General features: G+C 36.4%; 1 protein-coding gene across 2 annotated transcripts in view; it reads right to left on the bottom strand.

Annotated features, from left to right (window-relative positions):
- The window catches only part of GABRB1 (gamma-aminobutyric acid type A receptor subunit beta1), a 359,647-nt gene that overhangs the window by 92,147 nt on the left and 246,154 nt on the right, over positions 1-21,346 (bottom strand). For both annotated transcript variants that reach the window (XM_044387648.3, XM_044387649.2), the window contains exon 5: positions 8,516-8,598. In XM_044387648.3, the coding sequence (XP_044243583.1) occupies positions 8,516-8,598 (83 nt within the window). The remainder of the gene's footprint in view (positions 1-8,515; positions 8,599-21,346) is intronic.

Raw genomic sequence — 21,346 nt, 5'->3', positions numbered from 1 at the left:
AAGATCAAGAGTCAGACACTTAACCGACTGAGCCACTCACACGCCCCATGGTATCAATATTTTAAAAGCTCCCTTTTAAAATCTTTGATCTTAAAGATAAGATTAAAGCAATTTAAATGAAAACTAAATTATACATATTGTCACATAGTTCCTATATGGAGGTGGTTCAGAGAACAATACAAGTCAAGACCTCCTGAGAATACGTCCATTTCCAAGATTACAGATGTTCATGCATCTGTATCATGAGTACTGAATAGACTTTGAAACTACAGCACCACTACAGTCAGTCAGGCTTAACACTATATGAAAAGGATTTGGGAACTAGTGTCTATAGCCATTTAGAAGAAAAAGGATTTCTGACCATTTTGTGATCTGCTGCAATTATGGAAAGTGACCTGGAAAATAATAGTTGTTCTTTAAATTATATCAATATTTAGTTGGCAAGAATGTCAGCAAATAAATGCCCATGTAGAAAATGAATCGAGACAGATTCAGTACAGAGGAGAAGGACCAGTTAAAACCTGCTTTATTCTCAGGTGTCTACTTTGTGTTCAGATACAGCATACCTAAAAACTACCCAACTTACACACAGTGGGGAAGCTAGAGAGAAGAGTTTTCTTAAGAGGCTGCAATATAAGGGCTAAATAGTAGACTTCCAAGTCAGATTGCTTGAGTTCAAATCCCATCTGGACCACTATCGTTTTGTGACTTGAGGCAAGTTACTACTGCGTTGCTTTAATTTTCTCCTCTATAAAATGGGATAGAACAATAGAGTTTTGGTGAAAATTCAATGGGAAATCTTTGTTAAGTGCATGGCCCATAATGTATAATCAATAAATATTAGCTATCTTTATTATTAAGTTTGGATCTAAAGTGAACCAAAGCTCTCAGTTTAGCAAGGATGTCTAGTTCTAGAAGATTGAAGTTCCATTATAAATTGTGTCTTTAAGTATTTGGTTAATACCTAAACCATTTAGGCAAAACAATAAGCTTTATTTTGACTTCCCCTTAGGAAGCTACTAGTAAAATTGTCATGCATCAGAGTACCAACAAAAGAAGAAATTTCTAGAAATCTACATCTGCAAATCAGAGATCTCGTCGTCAATCTACAGAGCCACCTGAAAATAAACCGCCTATAGGATTGAAGTGAACAGCTATAAGCTAACTTTATAGTCAAGTTGATTGCAAAACTAATTTTCATAAAAAGAACTCCATTCCTCCACTGGCTTTTATTTTATAACTTTAAAGGATCAGAGACTTTTCACAAAGAGTGCTTTTTCATAGTTTCAAAGAAGCAGCCTGGAAAAAGGAATAAATTAATTCAGAAAGTATTCCCTTCTTCCCTACACCCACCCCTCTGCTCATCAAAAAAGCTACAGGCACTAAAATTCATTAACATTTCTATGAACATAAATGTGAAATATTCATTTTCATTAAGTAGTCTACTGAATATGGCAAAATCAAATTTATCTAAGGAGATATCCAATGCTGCTAATTTCCTTGACAATGGGGACATAAAGCAAGGGAAGCCATGAATCATTCATGAAGTTCAATTTACTTCTGTTATTTTTGGTGTTTAGCATTCGTGAATAGAAAGTGTGCAGCATGTTGTAGATGCTATTTTTAAATTATTTCAGATCAGAATGAATGATTTGGCAGGCAGCAATAAAGTAAGAATGATTCAAAGGCTTTGCTTGTAATTATCCTATATTTCATATTTTTCTTGTGAGTATATGTTCATGTATTCATAACATTTTTCCTATATCCTAATATCCTTTATAAATCACAATCACTTTAGAACCAATATTCTAGGCAAGCACAGAAATAATTTATTGGTGATGTAACTAAAATAAACTCTCAGTCCTAGATTTTAGGGCTTAAGACATCTTGAAGGTTGTATAATTAACTGGCCTCTCAAAAAGGAATGTCTTTTACATTATTACTGGTAGGTGGTCATTCCAATTAATTGAAAAATCTCTGTGGGATGGGAAGTCTTTCTTTAGCAAGCACTTATTTCATGAATGTCACCTTTGCTCATTGCAAATATTTCTCTTAAATTCTACATCCGCCTTCCTATAACTTCTGCCCACCTGTGTGCTTGGTTGCTGCTGTATCATCAGGATTTACTTTGGACACGGAGCCACATATGGTCACCACTTAACAAATGCTAGCTGACTTGAATTAAATGGGTTCAAATCTAGCACTCTGGTTGTGATAGTTCTGTGTCAACTTGACTGCGGTGCCCAGATGGTTGGTCAAACATTATTCTGCAAGTTCCTGTGAGGGTGTTTTTGGATGAGAATAGCATTTTAATTGGCAGACTGAGTACGTAGACTGTACTCCCTAATGTGGGTGGGCCTCACCCAATCAGTTGAAGGCTCCCCCAAAACAAAAAGACTTACCCTCCCCAGAGTAGGAAAGAGTTCCCACTGCCTAACTAGTTTTGAATGGGGACAATCAATTCTTTCTTGTTTTCAGACTCAAACTGAAACTCTGGCTCTTCCTGGGTCTCAAGCCTGCTGGCCTTCAGACTAGAACCACACCATTAAGCTCTTCAGTTTGCTGACTAATGCTACAGATCTTGGACTTATCAGCTTTCATAATTGCATAAGCCAACTTCTTATAATAAATCTCTCTATCTCTCTCTCTCTCTCTCTCTCTCTCTATATATATATATATATATATAGGTTATGTTTCTCTAGAGAATCCTGACTAATACACTAGGCAACACCAAACATAAAGTTTCTATAGATAGCATTTAAAATATTGGAAATGGCTGTTATGCCTCCCTAAAATTTTCTTTCCAGATATCTTGGTCTTCCCCTCTGAAAGAAATTATCTTAATACGGTATTAAGAACTGGACACATTTCTGCACACGTGGCTTTACCAGCACAGACTTTTGTAGAACTTCTCCTGTCTCATGTCTGGATACTACACTTATTTTGATTTTTATTTCGAGGTCTTAAATAAAGCTTAGCATTTCACTTCTGCAAATATCACATTTTCTCAGGGAATTTTCCATAGCTAAGTTGGGCTGCTTTATTAGGTAGACACATTTTTCTTATCACTTGCTATTTTTTGTACAAGGAAACAATTTTATTTTGGAATTAATCCAACACGACTATGGCTTGACATTCTGTGTACATGGTGTTACTACCAAGACATTTTAAATCAACACAATGACAATATTCTGAAACTAAGAGATAGATAGTTCACAAAATTGAGTTTATATAAGACAATGCTTAAGTTCAAAGTTTCCCAACCATGTTTTAAAAAGAAACAAGTATACTTGTTTGAGAAATTGATTGTGGTTTAGGTAGGAGGGTTTGGATAGTTAATGACTCAAGTGGAGCCCCTTCCCCCTGTCCCACCATTGATAGTAATTCATCATATCTACCAGCCTATCAAAATTTCTCAAGTAATTAAAATGTTGTTTTTCCCTAACTGGCTCTTGGTTGACACATTTACAATCCTAAATTTTTGAGTTAGTCTTAAGGCATGAGCATAAAACTGTACAAATGAAAGAGTATTTCATTGCACATTAAAAAATTCCTGCCTTAAATTTTATCTGAAGAAATTAGAGCTAGACTTATCTTCTAAAATGCAAAAGACTTGAAAAGTTTGGAGCCAAAAAATTTAGCATACATACACCCCACAGGTACTTATTGTCAGGTATGAGCCTAGGTTTTAATTATTGTGTGGTGAACAAAACAATGATCCTTCCCTTCATGGAGTTTATAATCCACAGAATGGAAAAAAACAATAAACATGGAAACAAATACTACTAATTGCTACTTGGAAAACTAACAGAATTTTGAAAGAGAATAAGTAGGGGTTCCTAATTTACATCGGATTCTCAAGAAAGCCTCTTATAGGAGGTGGCATTGTAGGTGGGAACTACAGGTTAAGAGGAAATCGCCATGATGGGAAAAGCATTTCAGCCAGAAGGAACGAGATGGTGAAGATGAGACGGAAGAAAGCTGAGTCTGCAAGAAACAAAGAATCTGTGGTGTTGGAGTTTAGTGTAGTAAATAAGGGAAAGATGGCTATATATGAGAGTGGAGATACCAAGGGAGGGCAGGTCACACAGAAGCTTGAAGGTTATATTAAGAAGTATGGAGAGTTTTCTTGGTGCAATGGGAAATCTTTGAAGATTTTTAAAGCATAGAAGTAATATGATTCAATTTACATCTTGCAAAGATCACTCTGGCTGCTGGGTATAGAATGTGTTGGAGAGAGTCAGGACTGAAAGCAAGAAGACCAATAAAAAGATGGCTACAATGATTCAGGTAAGAAGTAATGGTGGTTTGGTGGCAGTAAGGCTGGAAGAGTGGTGGAAGGGTTTGATAAATATCTTGCAAGTAGAATGGATGGTACTTGACAATAGATTGGGAGGAGTGTGAGGGAAATGTTAACCACTAATCTTAGGATGTTGGTTGGATAGTGGGATTAAGAGACTAGAAAGGAAACTCATTTGGGAGAGAAAAATTGATAGTTAAGTTTTGAGCAAATTAAATTTAAGATGTCTTTGAAACATTAAGATAGATACGTCAAGAAGAGTGCTATGTATCAGTCTGGGGCTTGGAAGAGATCTGAGCTGGAGTTATAGGTTTGGGGGTTATTAGGATAAATATGGTACATAAAGAGAGGCCCTCTGTAATCTTTCTGAGAACATTGTCGATGGAGGTGGGAGACGTGTAGGCAGGTTCCAGTAGATTAAGAAGAAGTTGAGACAACAGACAAGATATAGACCAATCTTTCAAGCAGTTTGGAGAAAAAATAAGCAGAGAGATTAGGAAAAGCTTAAGGAGAGATGTGGGCATAAGGTAGAGGTGTTTATGATGAGAAGAGTTTTTGGCTAGTTTTCAGGCTGTGAAGAGAGTTGGCAGACTGGGTGAGGCTGAGGCTCTAGGAGAGCAGGGACAGAGGTGTTTGTGAACTTGAGAAAATCAGTTCCCAGAGGAGGAAGAGATGGCATTCTGAACAGAGGGTCAGGTCAGTCTATAAAGGGAATAGAAGTACCTCTTCCTTTGAAATACAGGGGATAACTCAGCATGGTGAAGATACAAAGACGTCTAGAAGAAGACACATGAGACTACTAGGAGATTTCAGGCCTGAAATGGCTTCTACCTTTTTGGGGTCTAATGAGAAGTAACACTATCTGCTGAGATTTTCCTCAATTGTTGCTGCGGGGAATGAGAAAAGGCACTTGAATCCTCCACGACAATTACTGCAAGCCCTTTCTACATCTCCAGGAAGCTTGTGGCTATCCAGCCTTCACATGATAGCTTTATTGATTTCAAATTCCAAATCCTCTTAATACTAAATTCCTTGATTGCATTTTCTATGTGCCATTAACTCATTTTATAGCATCCCTGGGCCAAGAAGCTATTAATGGGCTCCAAGTTCAAGTAAATTTTCAATTTTACAAGGCTTTATGGCCTGTCCAATTTTACTTGACTAGATGACATTAAAGTAAAGCAAAACATCTTTAATTTCTCTCAAAGGACATAACCAAGAAAAACATTTCCCTATCCTTGGGATGGTGATGGAAGAGAACATAAGCCAGTAAATTCTGTAAGGCAGGTAAAGTTTCCACTCCATTGGTCACAAAAGTGTGATTGGTGCAATCTTACATTGGCAGAATGTCCTCTTTATCATCCTTATCTCCCTACTAATACTAGAGCTTCTCATTTGTAATCACTTTAAAGCTCAGTTATAGTCTTCATAAACCGTCAGTTCAGGGAGAGCTGTTTCAGCAAATAATGCAACACAGGTCTCTTCATGAAGAGTGAAAAAACAGGTGACTGACAGATTCAGTATATTTTGATACTTAGCAACATATTGATTATGTACGTAGGCAAGAACAAGCAAGCTCATTCAAACTCTGCATGATTGCCATATGTTACTTAGTTACTTGAAGTTATTGCTCTTACGATTTAAAACCTCTTTATGGTGGTTCATCAAAAAGGGATACATTTTAAGTAAAATATTAAGGTAAGCAATGTTGTCGTTTGAGGCCTTTAAATTTTTTTTTAGGTTAACGTCAATGGAATTGAGGACTATTCGGTTTCCTGCACCCACAGACTACCCTCTCTCTCCATAGTTGCAATCATTTGACCTTTGATCTAAAAGCAAAATTCTGCTTCAGCTTCTGAGATCTACTCTAACCTTTATCAGGGATGATTTTAGGAAATACAGACCAGCCTTTGGTTGATTCAGCATCTTCCATCTAGATGAGAGTGGTTCCAATTGGTTTTATGCTTCTAATCATTGATGTTCTGCTTCTGTGCTCACCTACTGGTTGCAGGATTCTGAGATGGAAAGTATATCATCTGAGTTTGATTCCCCACTTTACCACTATCCTTGCCCTGTGGTCCTGGGTAAGTTATTTTACTTCTCTGAGCCTCAGATACATACTCTCTCAAATGTTGTTAGAAAGACTTAAAGTTACAGAGGTGTTATATTAATGTCTAGCTTTTGTTTGGCAAGTAAAATTTCCATTCTTCCCCCTTTCTCCTAGGTTCCTGCCTTCACAGATTCTACATTGCACCAGTTCTCCAGGCCTGAATTTTTGTTTAACGTTAGGTAAATACCTTTAGGGACCAGATTTCTGTGAACTGCTATTGGATTACTTTGATGATGTCACCATCTGCCTGCATTCCTACATATTAGCTGATTTTAGGATCCTAGTTACTATGCCTTATCCATCTGTCCAGACAACTGATTCCATCTTACTGAATTGTCTCAATAATTATAATATGCTCGGGTCACCACCTATTGCCTGGCACTGTATTTTATAACTTTGGACTATCAGGTTGCTTGGGCTTCCCCCATCCCTGCCCCACAAAAGTTATGTTTAATTTCTGCCTCATTTATAGTTTTTGTTTGGGTCATTATACGATATGATAAATGGATCTAAAAGTCAACCATTTTCTAAGTCTGAAAAAAGAAAACCCCCTGCTTAAAGAAAAATATAAACCTATGATAACAGGAAAACTCGATATGCATTATAAAATAAAGTATACATTTTGTGAGAAAATGTATAATGCTAATTATAGGACTTGCAATTTATAACACAGAAACAATTCAAGTCTAAATTGATTACTTCTTTAAGTGAATGGTGTAAACTAGAAAATCTTAAAATTTCAGGAGGTTGTCATATCCTAATGCTGACCAGCACAAAAGCAAAGGTAACAATCAGTAGACTCAACGGAAGAGAGGTCAAGGGTAAAAGCCAACCCGTATAAATGAGTAACTAATCCATCCTTCTCTTTCTATGTCAGTTCTAAGAACTAAAGTTAAGCCTTATTTATTAAACATCACTAGCCATTAATAAATAGTTGGGTTCATATTTCATTTCTATGGTTTGAATTTGGTTGTCACTGGCATTTAAACCAAAAGTCACCATCAATACTTTCTTATATTAGCATCTTTCAACCAACTTATTTATACGACGTACTTTAAAATTAGAGTACTGATCAAAGAATAGCTCATGAATGATCTTGTTCATTCCAGGTTCCAGTGGGAGTAGATCAATATGTATGTCTAAATATACAGCTATTTTTACATAAACATCTCTATTTCTAAGCCTATATATAGTAAAACTAGAAAATTAATATAATTGCTTAATAATCAGACACTGGTGAATACATTTATTCTTTAATAATACTATAGGGTCACCTGGAATTTTCCTTTGCCATTTTGATGTTAAGATCTAGAACTATTTTAGATTATCTAAATAAACATCTATTTCTCATATTACATTAAGCAGTGTTATAATGCTCTGAATTACCTACTGCCACCCTTCTGTGCCCCTGAAAACCAGGAAATTGTCTAGGCGTGGTATTCACATTAAACAGGCTCAACTGCCTGCGTGTTGGTGGCTGAGAAACAGTGAAACAGTCAATAAGATGAAATATTAGTGACTAAAATATTCTAATTGTTAAGAAAGCAATCAGTGAAAAACAGCCCAAGAAGACAAACAAAAATCAGTCACTAGACTCGAAAAACATCAACTCTTTGGCCCAAAGCACAAGCCTCATTAATACCATTTATCATCCTGTTCTTCCCATGAAGAAAGACAAATGTGCACAAGACTCTAACATAATGTTTTTCTAAAAGCCAACAACTTACAGTCATTCAGATGCACAGACTATAGAAACAAAAACAATCTCACAAGTCTTTTCATATTAAAATGTTTTTCCTCTCTTATTAATGCAGCTTGGGTATTAGAAGGCCTTGGGGGAAACTCCACTCTAAAGAGAAAAGCATGAGTTCATAAATTGTCCAGCTAAAGACTGGACTTTCTCTAATGGTTCAAAAATATAACCACATTGAAATTACCCTTGAGCCACCAATGTGAAAGAAGATGTCACTGGATGTGAATCTCTTGAAAAGTTGGCAGGGTAGTGTAGCGAAAAGTATCCCAGTACCAATTACTCAGTGCAAGGTTGAATTTAATTGGGTCAAGCAAACATCCCTCTTTCTCATTCCCCTGTCCAAGTAACTCACAACTTTCAATCTCCAGAGTGCAATTCTGTTCATCCAGAGGATATCTTCGTAGATCCATCATACATGCAGCTGTGGTTGTGATCCTGTCCGGATGAGAGAGAGAAAAGACAGCTTCATAAGGATGATGACTTTTTTTTTTTTTTTTAAGATTTTATTTATTTATTTGACAGAGATAGAGACAGCCAGCGAGAGAGGGAACACAAGCAGGGGGAGTGGGAGAGGAAGAAGCAGGCTTCCGTGGGAAGAGCCTGACATGGGGCTCGATCCCAGAACTCCAGGATCACGCCCTGAGCTGAAGGCAGATGCTTAACGACTGAGCCACCCAGGCGCCCCAAGGATGATGACTTTCATTCCCAGGCTTCCCAGCCCCAAATCATGTTTACCGGCTGGCCTCAAAATTTTGTGATTAAAATTTTTGAAGGTGAGCAGATTAAGTTCAAGTTTTTCTTTTTTGCCCACTAGGTGTGTGAGCTGACTCTAGCTTATTTATCTCCATAATTCTAGGTCCCCTCATCAATCAAAACACCTACTGCAAAGGATGACTATGAGGAGTAAAAGAGATAATGTGGTCAAAGCTCCTGGCCTGGTGCCCCAAACTTAGTGCTCCACAGTGATGGTCATGTTACAGCTGTTGTAATTCCATGGTCCTTCTTATACTTACTAGCATCTAGCAATGTCTGTGACAATATCTACAGCAAGTCTGGCCTTATGAGTAGGAGGAGATCAACACTATGCATCAAAACCTATCTCCCTCTCTGGCTATCACCTAGTAATAAGACAACAACAAAAATGATGAGAACAATAAAACCCACCCTCCATGACATTTGGGGCCTCACATTCCCCACTATTAGAGAGATTTGTTGGATTCATCTCTGAGACTCTCATCTACCTATACTCAGCAGGTAACATATAACCTGTAAAGAAACACTATCCTAGGATTGGTGTTCATACCATATTTACCAGCTTCTGCTCTCCACTCAGCTTATTTGTTTATGTAAATCCCAGGACCTTGCCTCTAGATATCCTACTGGGATTTCCATTATCCCTCCATTTTCTCTTGCCTGTACAAGTTTACTAGAATGTGGAGTCTGAGATTAACTTAAATTCCTATGGCTAGTCCATGCTTACAAACATTTGGTATCACTTTGGAATTGACAAAGTACTTTTTTTTTTAAATTATACGTTCCTTCTCCACAAAGTAATGTGTAATTATAATTTAAAGAATTCAAAAGATTCAGATTTAGTTATGTTTCCTTTCTCCCTTAATCCCCAAGAGCTACAACATTGGACTTTTTCCATAAATATTCTGTATACAAAAGAAGACAGGTATGTCTTCTTAGGGGGATACTTCTTAGATAGCAGCCTACTATGTCCCCTATTCTGAACCTTGCTTGTTTTCATTAACAATGCATCTTGGATTTGGTTCCCTGTCAGTAAATGATAAGCTGTCTTAAAAATTTTACTACAGCAGGTTCAGCTATATGGAAATATTATAATTTATTTTTCCAATCACACTTCAGTGGGCATTTACATCATTTCCTATTTTTTCTTACTTTTATAGATGAAGATGCTCTGAATATACTGATATACTCAACTATGTCTGACTATATGTGTTGGCTGTTTCTAGAAAGGGAATTAGAAAAAATGGTACGTACACTTAACACTTTGCTATATCACCCTTCATAGAGGTTGTGCCAATTTACACTCCCATCAACAGTATGTTTAAATTCAACAAAGTATTTCTCAAACCTATGATTTTTTGTGGCTGCTAAGATGAGTTATTATTTTGGTCATTTGTGTTAACCTAACAGGCACCTTCTTAAAAACATTATTAGGAAATACACTAGCTATTTCCAATTTCTCTTTGGCTTTCCTTACAAAAAATGAAATTTTAGGGGGCCTGGGTGGCTCAGTCAGTTGAGTGGCCAAGTCTTGATTTTGGCTCAGGTCATGATCTCAGGATCCTGAGATCAAGCCCCGTGTGGGGCTCCATGTTCAGCGTGGGGGGGGGGGTCTGCTGTAGGTTCTCTCTCTCCCTCTCCTGCAGCCCTTCTCCTCACTTGTGCTCTCTCTCAAATAAATAAATAAATCTTTTTAAAAAATGGAAGTTTACCAAGGTGAACATTTGCATGTTCCCTTTGAAGCCTTTCTTAGACAGGATATGTTGGTGAATTTAATCAAATTTATTGTAGCATTATATAAGAGCAAAAGGAATTTTAAAATTCAATTAAAATTTTCTTCAAAGTATTTTACAAAAAATATGAAGACCAGTTGTATTCCAGAATTTAGCACATAAAAATGTTTTACTAGATTCCTTATTGCTTCCCACTCCTGTTATCACATGAATTTTTTCACTTAATAATATATCATGAATATCTTTTGTTGTCTGAAAATACAATTGCACAACATTATTTTTATGGCCTGCATAGTATCTCAAACACCCTCAGTAAGATGACACAATGAATATTTAAAATGCTTTAAAAATCACATATCTACTTTACTGTATTCTTTGTTTAATAGCTTCTTATGAATTAAAAATTCAGGAGGATATGAACATTCCCTAGAAATTAATAGTGGGGCCAGCCCTATGATCCTATGACTTAGCCAGTAATTCTCAACCAGGGATAATTTTTTCCCACCGGGGACATTTGGCAGTATCTGGAGACATATATTTGGTCATCAGACTAGGGGTGGAGGCTTGCTTCTGGCATCCAGTGGGTAGACACCAGGGTTGATGCTAAACTTCCTATAATGCCCAGGATAGCACCCAACAATAAAGAATTATCTATTCCAAAGTGTCAGTAGTGCCAAGGTTGAGAAACCCTGCTACAATGGTGGTTTTCAAATATTTTTCCTCTGAGGATGATTTTAATAAAATGAAATCTTCTAAAGAACCTCAACATATAAAATACAAATGAAATGAAAGCCATATTTTGTTACTAGAAAACTACTTTATAAATTCAAATACTGACATCTATTTTAATGAGCACAGACATTTGAAAGCAGGTAGTACAATGAGAATTATGGTCTTAAATCTCTCTCAGCACCAATTATTTTTGTGTTGTATTTTATTTGTTTAGTATCAAAAAATCCTAATAAAGAAGGAAACACTTGCTTCTAAAATCTTACAAGACTGGCCATGGGCTTCCTTGAATTGGCAGGGGGGAATCCCCAGGTGATCAAGGAACCTCCTTGATGAGAAATCACACCTTTGCAAAGGTTCAGATACATCCCTAGATGGTTGGACTCTAGTAGGTGTTTAATTATGGATAAAAGAGAAGCTTTACCTGTTGCTTCATGCTCTGCATTAGTTAATCTGGTCGCAAAAGTTAAATACTATGAATGCATTAAAATGTGGCATAGGACGCATTACAGTGTGCATGCTACTTACTATAGCTTAAAATAATTACAATATTTAAAAATAAATTAAAATCAAATATTTATGGAACTATGGAAGAGCTTTAGGGTTACTTGAGAGCATCATTTGAGACCTGTTGGTCAGTATATCTCACTTAATTGACCTCATTTTCAGACATGTGTCATAGGTAAGTGAACCACATCATATCAGAGTAAGGACATGCATTGAAATCTTTTGTTGAACCACTGATTCACATGTCGTGAAGCTCTGGAAATGTTTCATGGGTATGCATCCTAGAGCGGTGAGTGATTAAAAAAAAAACTTTTGTAAAGCATAACTGAATTTACTGTTGCTCTTTGTTATGATCAATCCATTTACCAATCAATAGATATAATATCTAATTGATAATCACCTTGGGAAACTATACATCACACCAGAGGCTTGCCTATGATCTGAATATTTTTAACTAGTACCACTTGGACCACTTTACTTCTGCCTCAGGTTTCATTATGAAACCAAGGAAAGTTAAGTAATCACAACTCAAAAAGGGAAAGAATCAAGGCAGCCCTAGTGCCTGAATTTCTCTGAAGAACACTGACATTAGTGAATTCCAAATTTCAAATTCTTGAGAGGATTTCATTGGCTCAACTTGGATTAGGCGTCAACTCTTCCAAAATTATTTAGTAAGAGCTGGAAGGAAAATTGTACTCATACAAATGTTGTCACCAGGGACCCACAAGGGTCTCTTATCTCAAGAAAGGAGGAATCATTGAAGCTCAGACAGGGACCCCTACACACACAGGAATTCATAAATTTACATTGTGGCCTGTAGAAATGTATGCAACTGAGTATTGGTCTCTGCTAATTTAAGGGTTTGGCATTTCTAGATTTTGAAATACTTATGGCTAAGTGAGTAGAGTGTCCTGAGCTCTTTGCGAGAAAAAAATTGCTGAGCAAGAATTCCCAGGATCATCAATAAAAAGAGAGATATCCCTGGGCATCAGCTCTTCTGTCTTCTGGGTGAGAAGCAATAATGAATACCTCTAAGAATGACTGTTCCTGATGTTTCCATTTGTTCACTTTGGCAAATGTAATCGCTCAGTAGTGGTTAGTCACCTCCACAATTGATTAACACATCCATATGGAAATGTACTCACAGTGTGGCTGAAGCAGCCTGAAATTCTAAATCCTCTATGGAATCAAAGGTGCCAAAAACTGCAAAACTGAATGGGTTGAGAGCTTTAAGACTGAAGTGAGTTTTGAATTTTGTTTTTAACTTTCACACCCAAGTCATTCATTCTGAGTGTGTGAAAACATTATTGGTTGATAGCAAATGAAAGTACAATAGAGTAGAACCAGCTAAAGGTAAAAGCATTAACTGTTTTTCTGAACACAGACTTCCCAGAGGTACAGATTCATGACAACATAACATTTGTCTGTCGTCTTTCAAAGACCTTTCAAATGGCTTATATTATAATCCAATTTATTGACATTTTGAAGGTTAGGTTAGAACACTATAATAGGCCGTTAGTTAGAAACTATGGTCCCATGAGACTTTGGACTGAATAGGAATCATGTTGCTGGAGTATTCATTTATTAAGGTGTATCCTGCATGGTCACTGACCTTAAGAGTCACTGTAATTGCAAATCATGTATATTTGATGTCTAAGGGTAGAATGACTCTCATTGCTGAAAAAATACAATCCAGGAAGTCCTGGCCTATAAATAGATTAAAATCCAGTCTTCCCCACACCCACAAGTACACACATTTACATATGGTGAGGGCACTTAGCAAATAACAATGTAAACTCAAATTAATGAACAAATTATGTACATATGACTGAGATTTTCCTATAATCTTCAATTCTATAGGATCAAGCTTCCTGTAGAGCAAAATTATACTATATAGTAGAATCTATATGAAAAAAATTTGAGGAAGGAGAGAGGGAAAAGAGCCTGAAAATGCTGAATTGAAATGACATCCCTAAGACTGGTGAGATTGATGGTAAGTAGCAGTTATAAGGTTGATATCAGTATCACATAGTGAATTCGGTCTGAAGAATGTTCTTTTTGGTCTCTGGGCTGCATCCTTAATCCATGTTAGGTGTATCACCCAAAGAAACTGATAGGGGAAGATGGGTGGACTAGTCTGAGTCATAACCAGGGAGTACATAGATTTTTTTCCTTAGCTAACAGTTACTGAGTGGTGAAAAGAATATGTATTATTTTCACAGTTAGCACCAAATTTTATTTTAGGTAGGCTACTATGTTTAGGAAAATGACTTGGTATTTGAAGGTGGATTCCTGAGGGTATGAGGCATGAATGATAAGAAAATGAAAGGAGATAAACTGCTATGTGAGATTAAAGAGTAATTTAAGTGTGGGGAAGGAAAATGATGAAGTAGCAAACTTTTAAAAAACAGTTGTATTTAATATTCAATTAAAAAATTTTTGTATTACTTTGATAATCAATTTTTCTCTATACCTAAATCAATACCAAGACACACACACACACACACACACACACACACAGGGTAAAGCCTTCTGTAAATGTTTTATTTTTATTCTTGGAAAGGGCTGAATTCCATATCTTGACAGCATTCATGGAAAATACTCTATAAATCAAACCAATTCAGTGAGAGCCAAGATTCTAAGCCACAGATGGTCAAATCATGTAAGCCCTTTGGCAAACCTCAGCAATCCTGGGAAGGCATTAGACCCCCACAAATAATGGATTGTGGATTTAAAGTACTCTTACCTAGATCTTGAGGGACCAGATTGATCATAGCTAATATTATGCTGGAATCTTACATGATGGACACTATGCTAAGCATCATGCATATTATATTAGTTTCCTATTGCTGTTGTAAAAAGTTACCAAAAATTTCATGGCTTAAAACAACACAGATTTATTCTCTTACATTTCTGGAGGGCAGAAGTCCTAACATCAAGGTTTTAGCAGGGCTGTGATCCTTCTAGAGGCTTTAAGGGAGAATCCATTTTCTTGCCTTTTTCACCTTCAAGAGGCTGCTTGCATTCCTTGGCTCATGGCCCCTTCCTCCATCTTCAAGGACCATCATTCTAGTATCTGCTTCTGTCTTCACATCCCCTCACTCTCTGAGTCTCCTGCCTTCCTTTTATAAGAACCCTCGTGATTGATTACACTGTATGCATCCAGACAATCCAGGATAATCTCATCTCAAACTCTTAAATTAATTACACCTCTAAAGTCCTGTTGACTTGTAAGGGATCATATTCACAGGTCCTGAGAATTAGAACATGGACATCTTCGAAGGGCCATTATTCTGACTACCACACATGCATTATTTAATTCATTATTTACAACTGCCTTATTATGTTGATGTCATTTTTATGCTCTTTTCAAAGATAAGAAACTGTTACCTAAAGGGGTTAAGAAATCTTTCCACGTTTACATAATCTGTAAATGGTAACACCAGGATTCACATTCAAGTAGGCTAGACTCAAGACCTGAGGTTTATTTTCTCTTCAGTTACTATATTAAGGGCAGATAAATCTAAGCAGAGAGCTATTGGTTCAGTGTAGGAGTTATTTCTCCTATACCCAGGAAAATAAATTAAAAAAAAAATTAAGAGTTGACCTTACCATATATATGCAGTGTTCATTATCAGTAATGATTCATCAGTAATTTAGGACATACTTTACCCAATCCATAATGAGTGTACAAATTATAGAGGATGCACCAGGAATCAGGCAGTCCTGTAAGCATCAAGGCTACAATGGCTAAAAATATCCAACTCACTTTCATGCTGTTAAATTTTGGGGGGGTTGTTTTTAGTACCGTCAGGTCTCAGAAGACAGAAGATACAACCACTGTCTATTGGTTTCACAAAATAGCCACATATGGTATGCTTACTTTTCATTTGGGTAAGCCATCCTTGCCATTTTCCTAGAGATGCAAATATCTTACATCAGAGAAATGTTTATCTTACCAAGAGAGCATGAAAATCACTCAAAAGGAATAGAATTCAATCCTACACTTGTTTCATTGGTGACAATTTGGACAAAAGATGCCTTAACCTGGGTTGGTGATGTTTCAAGAACAGAGGTGTTATGGAGGTGGATGCAGTGTGGAACAGGGAAAGAGAAGAGAGTTACTATATGCACACATAAGTTCAATGATTGGTATATCATAGTCACACAATTAACCCTAGCTATTATTATTTGTAAGCTATGTGCTTCTAAACAAACAAACAAACAAACAAACAAACAAACCAATAAATAAATACATGTAAGATTACTGGTACAAATACATTGTGAGATTAATGTATGGTCATAATAAAATATCTGGGAAATACAGAAAATTACAGATAAGAGAATACAAATGACCCATAATCTCATTACTACAATCTTATTAATTTCCTTTCTTCTAAGTGTATTGTTTAGCGAAGTGAAATTATGCTGTATGAACAATTTCATTTGCTGCTTTTTGGTTAAAGAATCTTCATAAGTTAGCGATAGTCTCTGTGAACACATTTTGAATAGACAGTCAAGATTTTGTCATATAGATATCTTGTGATACTTAACCATTCCTCTTGTATGACATCATTAGTTAACCTTCGGTTAAGCTTTAAAAAATCCACACTGAATAAATAGCATTCTTAAGGCTACTCATATTTTTACTTCTAATTTTTTGACTCCAGGTTTCTGCTTTCTTTTGTCCCTCTGTTTTGTACTCTTACTGCTGTATGTTAATGACACCCTTCTCAGCGCAATTCCAAGCAGTTGTTTTCAGGTAATTAGCTACATACCAAATGTTGTGTAAATGGACTCATTTTTATTCATTTCTGTCGGGCTAGGGTGATTCATGAACCACTCTGTGATTATGAAAAGCTGTTCATAAATCAGAGAGTCTTGGGGCAAGGGAGCAAAAAAAAAAAAAAAAAAAAAGGTAATAATAGGGCAAGACTAATTAATAAACCCTTGTTAAGCATCCTGTGCCAACTTCAGTCATCTTTTACCTTAGATGTCTGGCTCAGTTTAAGACAGACTACTTTTCCCAAATATATCACTATATTCATATAGCGGTGGAGAATAAGAGCATCCTTTAAATTTCCATTATGTGTAATATTTCCTAATAACAATTAGTTGAGATCTGTGTTAAGGAGCTGAAAAAATATGGCTACCTCCTCCAAATCAGAGCATTTTTATTCTCATTATTTTGATCATCAGGAATTTCTGTGGTGGACTGTGAAGAATTAAAATGATAACTTGCCCTTAAACAATGAGGAGGGACTTAAAAATTGAAGTCAAAGTCAAAGTCAGATGTTCACCTTGAGTGGAAGGCTATGGCTTGGTAATCAATAAGTGCAGGTTAGTTAAACAAGGAGTCAGATTGGGAAGTAAAGCAAAGTTGCAGATCTCTCACAATTATTATTTTTTTTCTTGGTATATGTTAGGTGAAAATATAGATTTTTGTTTGTCTGTTTCAAGTTTTTATTTAAATTCTAGTTAGTTAACATATAGGGTAATATTGGTTTCTGGAGTAGAATTTAGTGATTCAACACTTACATATAACATCCAGTGCTCATCATAACAAGTGCCCTCCTCTTGATACCCATCACCAATTTAGGCCATTTCCCCCCACCCTCTTCCCCTTCAGCAACCCTCAGTCTGTCTCTATAGTTAAGAGTCTCTATGGTTTGCTTTCGTCTCTTTTTTTTCTCCCTTCCTCTATGTTCATCTGTTTCATTTCTTAAATTTCACATATGAGTGAAATCATATGGTATTTGTCTTTCTCTGACTGACTTAGCTCACTTAACATAACACACTCTAACTCCACTCACATTGCACATGGCAAGATTTCATTCTTTTTGATGGTTGAGTAACATTCCTTTGTATATATATATACCACCTCTTCATTATTCATTCATCAGTTGACAATTAGTGATTTTTGACTTATTTGCAAATCTGCTCTGTTGCTTTGCCACATGATGATTTCTCCCAAAGCAAAGAGCTCACACATTTACTGAAAGGTAATCAGAGTGATCTTGAAATGGTATTCCTGATGGAGTAAAATAAGGTTCAGCAGTGAAACAACATTAAAATATTACAGTGTCTTAGGACAACGGCTTTATGTTGAGAAAAATAAAAAACAAAGTAGAACCCAAAGCTAATAGGAGTAAGACAAGAATATAAATTGTGCAAAGTTTCCAGCTCTCTATCTCAGTAGAAAAGCAGGGCTTGGGGCATCATTATTTTCCTTTTTAAATACTTAATACTCTATAGCTCCATCCATGTCAAACGAACATAGGGACAAATCAAAAAATGGGCAGAAGATATGAACAGACACTTTTCCAATGAAGACATACAAATGGCTAACAGATACATGGAAAAATGTTCAAAATCATTAGCCATCAGGGAAATTCAAATCAAAACCACACTAAGATACCACCTTACGCCAGTTAGAATGGCAAAAATTGACAAGGCAAGAAACAACAATTGTTGGAGAGGATGTGGAGAAAGGGGATCCCTCCTACATTGTTGGTGGGAATGCAAGTTGGTACAGCCACTCTGGAAAACAGTGTGGAGGTCCCTTAAAAAGTTAAAAATTGAGCTACCCTATGATCCAGCCATTGCACTACTGGGTATCTACCCCAAAGATACAGACATAGTGAAGAGAAGGGCCATATGCACCCCAATGTTCATAGCACCATTGTCCACAATAGCTAAATCATGGAAGGAGCTGAGATGCCCTTCAACAGATGCCTAGATTAAGAAGATGTGGTCCATATATACAATGGAATATTACTCAGCTATCAGAAAGAACGAATTCTCAACATTTGCTGCAACATGGACGGCACTGGAGGAGATAACGCTAAGTGAAATAAGTCAAGCAGAGAAAGACAATCATCATATGATTTCTCTCATCTATGGAACATAAGAACTAGGAAGATAGGTAGGAGAAGAAAGGGATAAAGAAAGGGGGGTAATCAGAAGGGGGAATGAAGCATGAGAGACTATGGACTCTGAGAAACAAACTGAGGGCTTCAGAGGGGAGGAGGGTGGGGGAATGGGTAGTAAGGAGGGCACGTATTGCATGGTGCACTGGGTGTTATACGCAACTAATGAATCATCGAACTTTACATCAAAAACCAGGGATGTACTGTATGGTGACTAACATAATATAATAAAAATATTATTATAAAAAATGTAAGTAAATTATAGTTTGCTGCATTAAAAGAGTTGTAGAATTAAAAAAAAAAAAACACAGGGAGAGAGAAAAAAAGGCAGGAAAACCAAGAAACAGACTCTATAGATACCACACTAATGGTTACCAGAGGAGAGGTGGGTGGGGGGATGAATTAAACAGGTGATGAGATTAAGGAGTGCACGTGTTGTGATGATGTGTTGTATATAAGTTTTGAATCACTAAATTCTACCCTGAAACTAATATTACACTGTTAACTAACCAGAATTTAAGTAAAAACTTGAAAAAAAGCTAATTGAGAGGTGACTGCATATTCTAAAAGAAAAAAATCAGAAGAGGATTTTATATGTTTTCAAGTTAATGATGAAGCATTCCAGATATTGCAATAATAAAATATAATACATAAGATAATAAAATAAAATATTATTTCTTGTCCCTGTGCTTTTGTAAGCATAAATTCCCAAAATGGAGCTACAAAATAAAATAAGGTTTCTTTTCTATTAATTTTATTGTAAGTACAATGTTAAAGAGGTAAATTCTGGAGTGTTCAGTATGACCCAGCCATTCTACTTTGAGATGCCTACTCACTTGTACACAAGGAGACAAAAAAATAGAGGTGTTTATCAAGGACTCCTTGTAATAGCAAAAGCAGGTAAACACCCCAACTGCCCAGCAAAGCAAAATGGACACACAACTCTGGTGTATAGGCTGTGGACTACCTGACAGCAGTTAAAATGAATGACTAGATCTATATGTATAAACATGAGGATCTCTCACATAATACTGTGTGAGGAAAAAAATAGAAAGGATGCCTACAAAAAAGCTACATATACAATGGAGTATTACTCAGCCATAAGAAAAGAATGAAATACTGAGCTTTGCAATGACATGAATGATGCTAGAGAGTATTATGCTAAGTGAAATAAGTTAGTCTGAGAAAGACCAATACCATATGATTTCACTCATGTGTGGAAATTAAGAAACAAAACAAATGAGCATAGGGGGAAAAAAAGAGAGAGGGAGACAAACCAAGAAACAGACTCTTAACTATAGAGAACAAACTGACGGTTACCAGAGGGGAAATGGGTGGGGGGATGGGTGAAATAGGTGATGGGGATTAAAGAGCGCACTTGTGATGAGCACTGGGTGATGTATGAAAGTGCTGAATCACTACATGGTACACCTGAAACTAATATTACACTATATGCTAACTAACTGGAATTTAAATAAAAACTTTAAAAGATAAAATTTTATGGGACCAAATTATATGTCTTAGGAAATCACATGTGTGTATGTGTGCAGGAAAATAAAAAAAAGTATACACTGAATTGATAAACAGAAATTTTGGCAGAGTAGTGTCTCAGCAGGGAGAGGTAGGGGAAGGAGAAGAGATAAGATGGGATGGAGATGGAGCTGTAGCAATCTCTGACAGTTCTTTTACCCTTCCTCCATCTTTTCTTCCTTTTCCTTCCTTCCTTCCTTCCTTCCTTCCTTCCTTCCTTCCTTCCTTCCTTCCTTCCTTCCTCACTCCCTCCCCTCCTTTGTTTATATATCTGAACAGATAAATCTTCAAATAACCCACTTACACTCTTATTTTTAATGTTGTTTTGAATTAGGCATAGCCTCCTTACTTCCCTATCCTAGAATTACCGTTAAAAAGTAAAGGAACACAAAGTTTATCTTTCTTTCACATTCTCTATACCTAACTGGCAATTAGTAGTGGACGATGATTATAATCTTCTGAAATGAGTCCCTTCAGTTAAGAGATCTACCAACTTACACAGATTTCCTCACATATGTATCATATATAACATATATATTGCATATATTTCCTCATATATTTCTCATCACAATTTGCAATTATACATCTGTTTGTTTGATTACTTGTTTCTTGCGTGGCAGCGTGAATAGATGGAAAGTGCCACAAGGGAAGTCACCTCTTAATGATTCATTTACCAGTGTCCAGCCCCGTGTCTGGCACAGAATTAAGGTGTACATTAATGAAATTAATATGCAACTTCAGGAAACACTGAAATCATTACTTCTCTAGAGAGGAGGGGAAAAGACCATTGTGCTGTCTTTATTAAAAGGCTATCAATGTTGCTTGGAATACAGATTGAAAATAAAGATCTATTTCCCCCATGCCAATTCAATTTCTTATTAAAGAATCATTTCAGGGCATTTGCTAAGTAAACAGCCAGAGGCTATTGTCAGTTGGATAGTGTTTATGGCCACGAAGCTGCTTTGACGCATACTTAAATTGAGCTGGGTGTGCTGTCATAGG

This window comes from Ursus arctos, unplaced genomic scaffold, assembly GCF_023065955.2.
Source record: "Ursus arctos isolate Adak ecotype North America unplaced genomic scaffold, UrsArc2.0 scaffold_9, whole genome shotgun sequence".
Taxonomy (NCBI): domain Eukaryota; kingdom Metazoa; phylum Chordata; class Mammalia; order Carnivora; family Ursidae; genus Ursus; species Ursus arctos.
The sequence above is the reverse complement of the archived record's forward strand: the minus strand, read 5'-3'. Positions and strand labels throughout refer to the sequence as shown.